The sequence below is a fragment of the Cucumis melo genome, chromosome 11 (genome assembly GCF_025177605.1).
Source record: "Cucumis melo cultivar AY chromosome 11, USDA_Cmelo_AY_1.0, whole genome shotgun sequence".
NCBI classification, from domain to species: domain Eukaryota; kingdom Viridiplantae; phylum Streptophyta; class Magnoliopsida; order Cucurbitales; family Cucurbitaceae; genus Cucumis; species Cucumis melo.
The window spans coordinates 7,903,439-7,909,438 of NC_066867.1; the positions used below are offsets into that span (position 1 = coordinate 7,903,439).

At 33.0% G+C, this 6,000-nt stretch overlaps 1 protein-coding gene across 1 annotated transcript; it reads right to left on the bottom strand.

The window, feature by feature from the left end:
- Positions 1 to 3,035: 3,035 nt before the first annotated feature.
- LOC127143903 (secreted RxLR effector protein 161-like) lies at positions 3,036 to 3,377 on the bottom strand. Its single transcript, XM_051079194.1, has one exon. The coding sequence runs from the start codon at positions 3,375 to 3,377 to the stop codon at positions 3,036 to 3,038; it is 342 nt and encodes a 113-aa protein (XP_050935151.1).
- Between the last annotated feature and the right edge of the window lie 2,623 nt (positions 3,378 to 6,000).

Below are 6,000 nucleotides of genomic sequence, written 5' to 3' on the forward strand. Positions count from 1 at the left end.
TCCAATCGACTACTTAGTCGCGAGATAAGATGACACGACCATCATGCTGCATAAGGCTACAAAGTAAATGTCTTTCCATTTTAACTAGGTTACAACACCTAACAACCTAGGGAGGGAAAAACTTAAAACGTAAGTCAAACGAACTTAATGAGTGACGAGTTTGTAAAAACCTTTTTGGAAAACACAATAAAATGAACGATAATAAAGGTCAATCACAATATATAAGTCACATAGCATTAAGCTACAACAAATCAACAATTAGGATAACAAACATTACAAGTACCACATGTTTACATTATCTCGTGAATCATGCTCGTTATTGAGACCTGTGATTCTCCCCTCGCCTAGACCTTGGATTCACATTCAACTAGAGTCTCATCATCATTTCGCTTAGACCTGAGAATCACACTCAACCATCTTCTTATCATTATTTCATCTAGACATGAGATTCACACTCAACCAGTGTCTCATCATCATTTTGCCTAAACCAGGAAATCATCCTCATCCAATGTCTTATCATCATTTCATCTAGACCTAGGATTCTCCCCTCGTCGAGATCTAGAATTTACACTCAACCAACATCATGCGAGTTACCTGGGATTTCCACCAGCATCTTGCGATAGATCACGTCTTTTCAAGTTATACAATTATCACAACCAAAAAATAGAAAGATTAGCTCCCAGCTCACTTTCCTTACAAAATATCGCAGTAGTAATTAATATCATACAATAATCATCAATAAGAGAATATTCTCGACAATCAACATTATTATACCTTTTTCACAAAATATGTTTACAACACGACATCAACTGTTTATGGGAATAATTCATAAGACATTTTCTTATAAACTCGTAACCAAGCATAGAAAACATTTAACTACAAAAAGTAATTTAGAAATCACGTTTGAAGATTGTTTGTCACTTACACAAAATATTTAGCCTCCATTCCTTTCTTCTCTGCTTTTGGATATCTCTTCTTGTCTAGCACTTCTCACAATTGGTCATTTAGCTCTTAGAGCCTCCTCTTGTTACTTTCATTAGAACATCTAACACTTCTGATCCTAACCCCATTTTCCTTTCAATCTTTGGCCCTACTTATAATGACCTTTCATATCCAAGGGTCACTTCCACGTTTTACACGCGTCGCCTCACCAATTCGTTGCTCTATGTAGCCAACCCAAACTTGACACGTAGGCTAAATGTCAGTGGCGATTAGACATTCCCTTGAGACACACACCTTATCTCTTTGGAAAGATAATAGATACTTACTTTTGGGTCATCTAGTCACTTCAATAGGACACCTATTTCTTGTCACACTCCCTTTAACATAAATACTTCTTCTTGCATTACTACATTAAACGCCTAACTTTTGACATCTAATGCAGGCTTCTTCTTATCAGTCGCTTACATTCACACAGTATGACTTAAACAAGCATTTCTCTTTGCATCGCCTTTGGCATTTATGCATGCTTCTTTGCAGGATGTCATATACACTTATCCTAAATGGCTTCCCAAGAACATGTGGTCTAGTAGTTAAATTTTCTTCACAAATTCCATCCATTTTGTAGAAGATTTACAAAACCCGCTCTGATACCAAATAAGGAAACAAACATTTAGTTATTAATGTATGTTTGTTGTATCACGAGTTAATAACAAAAGGAATAACTATGGAAGCACGTAAAAGCACAAATAACACATCAGACTTTAATAACCCAGTTCGATGATACAACATCTACATCTGAGGGGGTCTTTGACCCATGATAGAAGATTATATATATTGCACATACAGTAGTAATTAATGAATACAATGTTATGACTGAGGATACAACACTCTACACATGAATCACTATGTTGTCCAAGAACTGACTCAGAATATAAGGAAGAAGATGAGAGGAGAGGATATGCATTTTGTTTGATGTGTAGAAATAAGAGGGGCGTATGTTATATATAGTGGAGGTTTAATGTGGTAACAATATAATGGTCATAACGATTGAAACGATTTTAACGGATGAAACATTAGAAAACGTACAGTAACATTTGAAACAATCAAAAAATGAATGGTAACATTTGTAATGGTTGAAACGTTCATAATGGTAAAAATTTAATTATGAAAAAATATTTGAAAATTATTTTTTAAATAATTTTTCATCAACAATCCTCAAATTAAAATTTTTTTTACTAACCAATCCCCCCACTTGAATTTTTTTAAAAACATTTTCATCAAGCATTATATATCTATGTAATGTTTTTCTTAAGCAAAAGTGTTTTATAACTTGAACCTTTATGTAGTGACAATGATTTAGAATATATATTGTAAAGTAACCCTTTATTTTGAACTTCCCCTCTAATAACATTGGACACACAGTATTATTCGAGTGCATTTCTAAATGCTCGTGCTTAAATTAAGGCCTTGCACATATATCCCAATTTAGTGGATGCTCTAGAGAATTTACCTAAAATTCCATAGGAATTGAAGCAGCGTTCACTTCCACATCCACAAAGGTGAGTCTATCAATAGTACTCTTATAGATACGTACTCCACTTGTCATCAAGATTATAATTCATTAAGAACTAAGTTCAGCCTTTTCATTCGCTTCAGGATGTCATGCTAATCATAGTATCATAAAAATGAAACTCATGATTATTCTAGCATGATTCTGTTCATATCACTTGTGATCAGTTATTACCATTGAACTTGTTTCTTAGGATCTCTAGTCTTTCAAGTTGGGTTTACCTCATAAATGACTCAGTTTTCTATTGGCTCGAGTCCGTTTTTTTTAGGTTTTGAAAAACCTTCTCTTTAGTTAATTCTTTCATCAAAGGATCAGCCAAGTTATCATCAGTTCGTATATGATCCACTATTATTGCACTAATAGTGAGATATTCTCTAATGGTACTATGCTTACGACGTATCTATCATCTCTTTGTAATTATCAATCTTCCCCATACGGGAATCTCTGATAGCAAGCTTTAAAGTCAGCTTGCTTCTTTACATAGCAGTTAATGCTATCATTTCTGACTCCATCGTAGACTAGGCTAAATAGTCTGTTTCTTGGATTTCCATGCAACATCCCCTCCTACTATATTGAAGATATAACCACTTGTAGCCTTTGCATAATCCAAGAGGGAGTTCCAACCAACATCGATGTAACCTTCTAGGACAACAGGAAACTTTTGGTAATGTAATCCTAGTTTCTGGGTTTTCTTAAGGTATCTCATGACTCTTTTGATTGCGTTCCAGTGTTTTAAACTAGGTCTGCTAGTAAGCCTACATAATAATCCTACAACATAAGCTATATCTGACCTAGTGCAATCAAGAGCATATCTCAAACTCCATATGATGCTTGCATATTCTGATTTGGTTAACACTGTCTCCATTATTCTTGAACAACTTAACACTAGGATCGTAGAATGTACAAGTTGGTTTACTATCAAAGTAATTATATTTCTTTAGAATCTTCTCTATGTAATAAGACTGATTTAAACAAATTCCCTTTTAAAACCTAATAATTTTGATACCTAAGATTACATTAGCTTCTCATAAGTCTTTCATGTCAAAATTTGCACACATGATTGATTTAGCATCATTTATGACATGCAAATTTTGATTCAAAGATTAACATATCATCTACATATAAGCATATGATAGTACATAAACCATTATCAGACTTATAATAGATGCATTTATCACTTTCATTTACTTTGAATCCCTTAGACATGATTAGATTATCAATCTTTCCAAGTCATTGCTTAGGTGCTTGGTTTAGGCCATAGAGGGATTTATCTAGCTTATAAACTTTAGACTCTTAACCATGAACTATGAAACCTTCAAATTGTTCCATATAGATCTCTTCTTCTAAATCACCGCCTAAGAAAGCAGTCTTTCGATATTGTGCTTCTTATAAGATCTAACTTGGACTGACCCCAAAGATTCCATAAACTTTTCAATCAATTTTTTGGTAACTCTGCTCATCCATTCGTGGTTGTTGTTGTCTTGTACTTGACTATGTTTCAGGAATTTGATCATCTTCCATATTGGTGGTAGGCATTTGTGCTTTTCCTGTATTTCCTTTTCTCGCGTGGTGATGCATTTTGACTTTTCCTACAATTATCAATATCTTTAAACATTTTTACGTGCTTTTGACATATATATGATATTCTTAACTTTTGTTCTTAGTCCAACTATCTTAACTTAATCAATCAAGACAAGAGGTTACATAACTTATTTTATGTTTACATTTCTTAGGATATTTTACAGACATTAGAAACATGTACAAAACATACTAACCTTTCCATTTTTTTAAAACAACAAATGATTATTTATCTAAGTTTATGTTTTCCTTTTATTGCAGTCGTAACCTCTTCACGAACAAATTGAACTATCTCAGGTGACACCGACCCTAATCCTACCCCTACATGTTGGTCTAGTTTAAATGCTAAGCAATTATTTTTAAACTGTCTCATTTGATGACAGTAAAAGCACTTTACTTCATCTAAGAAACATTTTCCCCTGTGAAATTTTTGGCTTTTTCGACATTATCTTTTTCTCTCTAATTTGGACATCACCTCCCCTACAGAATAAGATCCTACTAATTCCTGCCTACTATCTGTGTCCATCTCGGCACTCATCCTCATCTTTCGGTAGTGTCTGGAATAAAATTTCCTTCCAAACATATCTTAGAATACCTCCCAATCTTAACTAGCTTCTCTAGATAAACCCTCTTTAATTATATACCACCATTCTCTTGCTTCCTCTTGCAACATGGATTCAGCTAACTTAACCTTTTCATTATTCTCACAATCAAGAATCTCTAAACATTTCCTAATTGTATTTATCCATTCCTCTGCTTCAGTAGGGTAAATGGATCCCCTAAATATATTTACTCCATATAACTCTAACCTTCCACTAAGATATTCATTTTGATTTTCCATTGGATCTATGAGTGATAAACATTTCTTTTTCCTTAGTAATTAATATTTAATTGTAAACAAAACTTTTACTTACATAACTTTTGGCAAGATTGTGTCTCGATTGCTGCTTACATACTTTACCTATCAATCTAACTATATGTATTTCTTTTACTTATGTAACTTTTATTTGTTTTTCTAACCTAGACCTTTTATATTCAATTTAAGCTATATTTTTCTGTCTCCTAGGAACTAACTTTTGCTCTGATGTCAACTTGTCACACCCCTTCCTAGATTACCTACTCTAGACCTGAGAGATGGTGTAATGTCAATTGATATCATTACCCTCTGAATGACACTAATTGACTCTTAACCTCGAACCTCTAGACAATTTGCGATTGGAAGTCTTTTAGTAATTAAAAAAAATAAAACTGAGATGTAGCCCACTTTGAAAATGAGATTTATAAAAAGCAATGATTTTACATAAAGTAAGAGCATAAAAATCATAAAGTTTTCACAAATCTTTCAAATTCTAGAAAGATGTCTCATTTTAGCGTAACAATTCCTTTTCATAACTAAAATTTGATTCACTTGATAGTAGTAAATCTAACACTTGAAGATACGCAATTTGTACCTAGAAATAGAGAAAACATTTTGAAAAGGTAAGTTGAAAAACTTAGTGAATGACAATTTTATAAAACATGTTTACAGAAACAGTTTAGCATAAAATCTTGACTTAAGAAACATTCAGCAAAGAAATTCATTTCATAGCGTGGTACTTAGGAACATTGAACTTTTAGTAGCATTGCATAGAGCTTCTAGAAGACATGATTCATAGTCATAGACAGTATTAAACCTCTTCATCCTAAGACGATACAGTCGATAGGAAACAGCTTTCATTGTTATCCTCCTCCTTTAAGACATAATAATTTATACCCTTCCTAATAGCTTATAGTTAAAATAAACTTGTTAATGATATATGCATAATAGGCAAGGATAAAACATAGTTGAAAACCTTGAAACATACTTTTGATCATGTAGCAATAGCATTCAGTTGAACATAACATAGTCTCTTGGAAACCATTTATAAAAC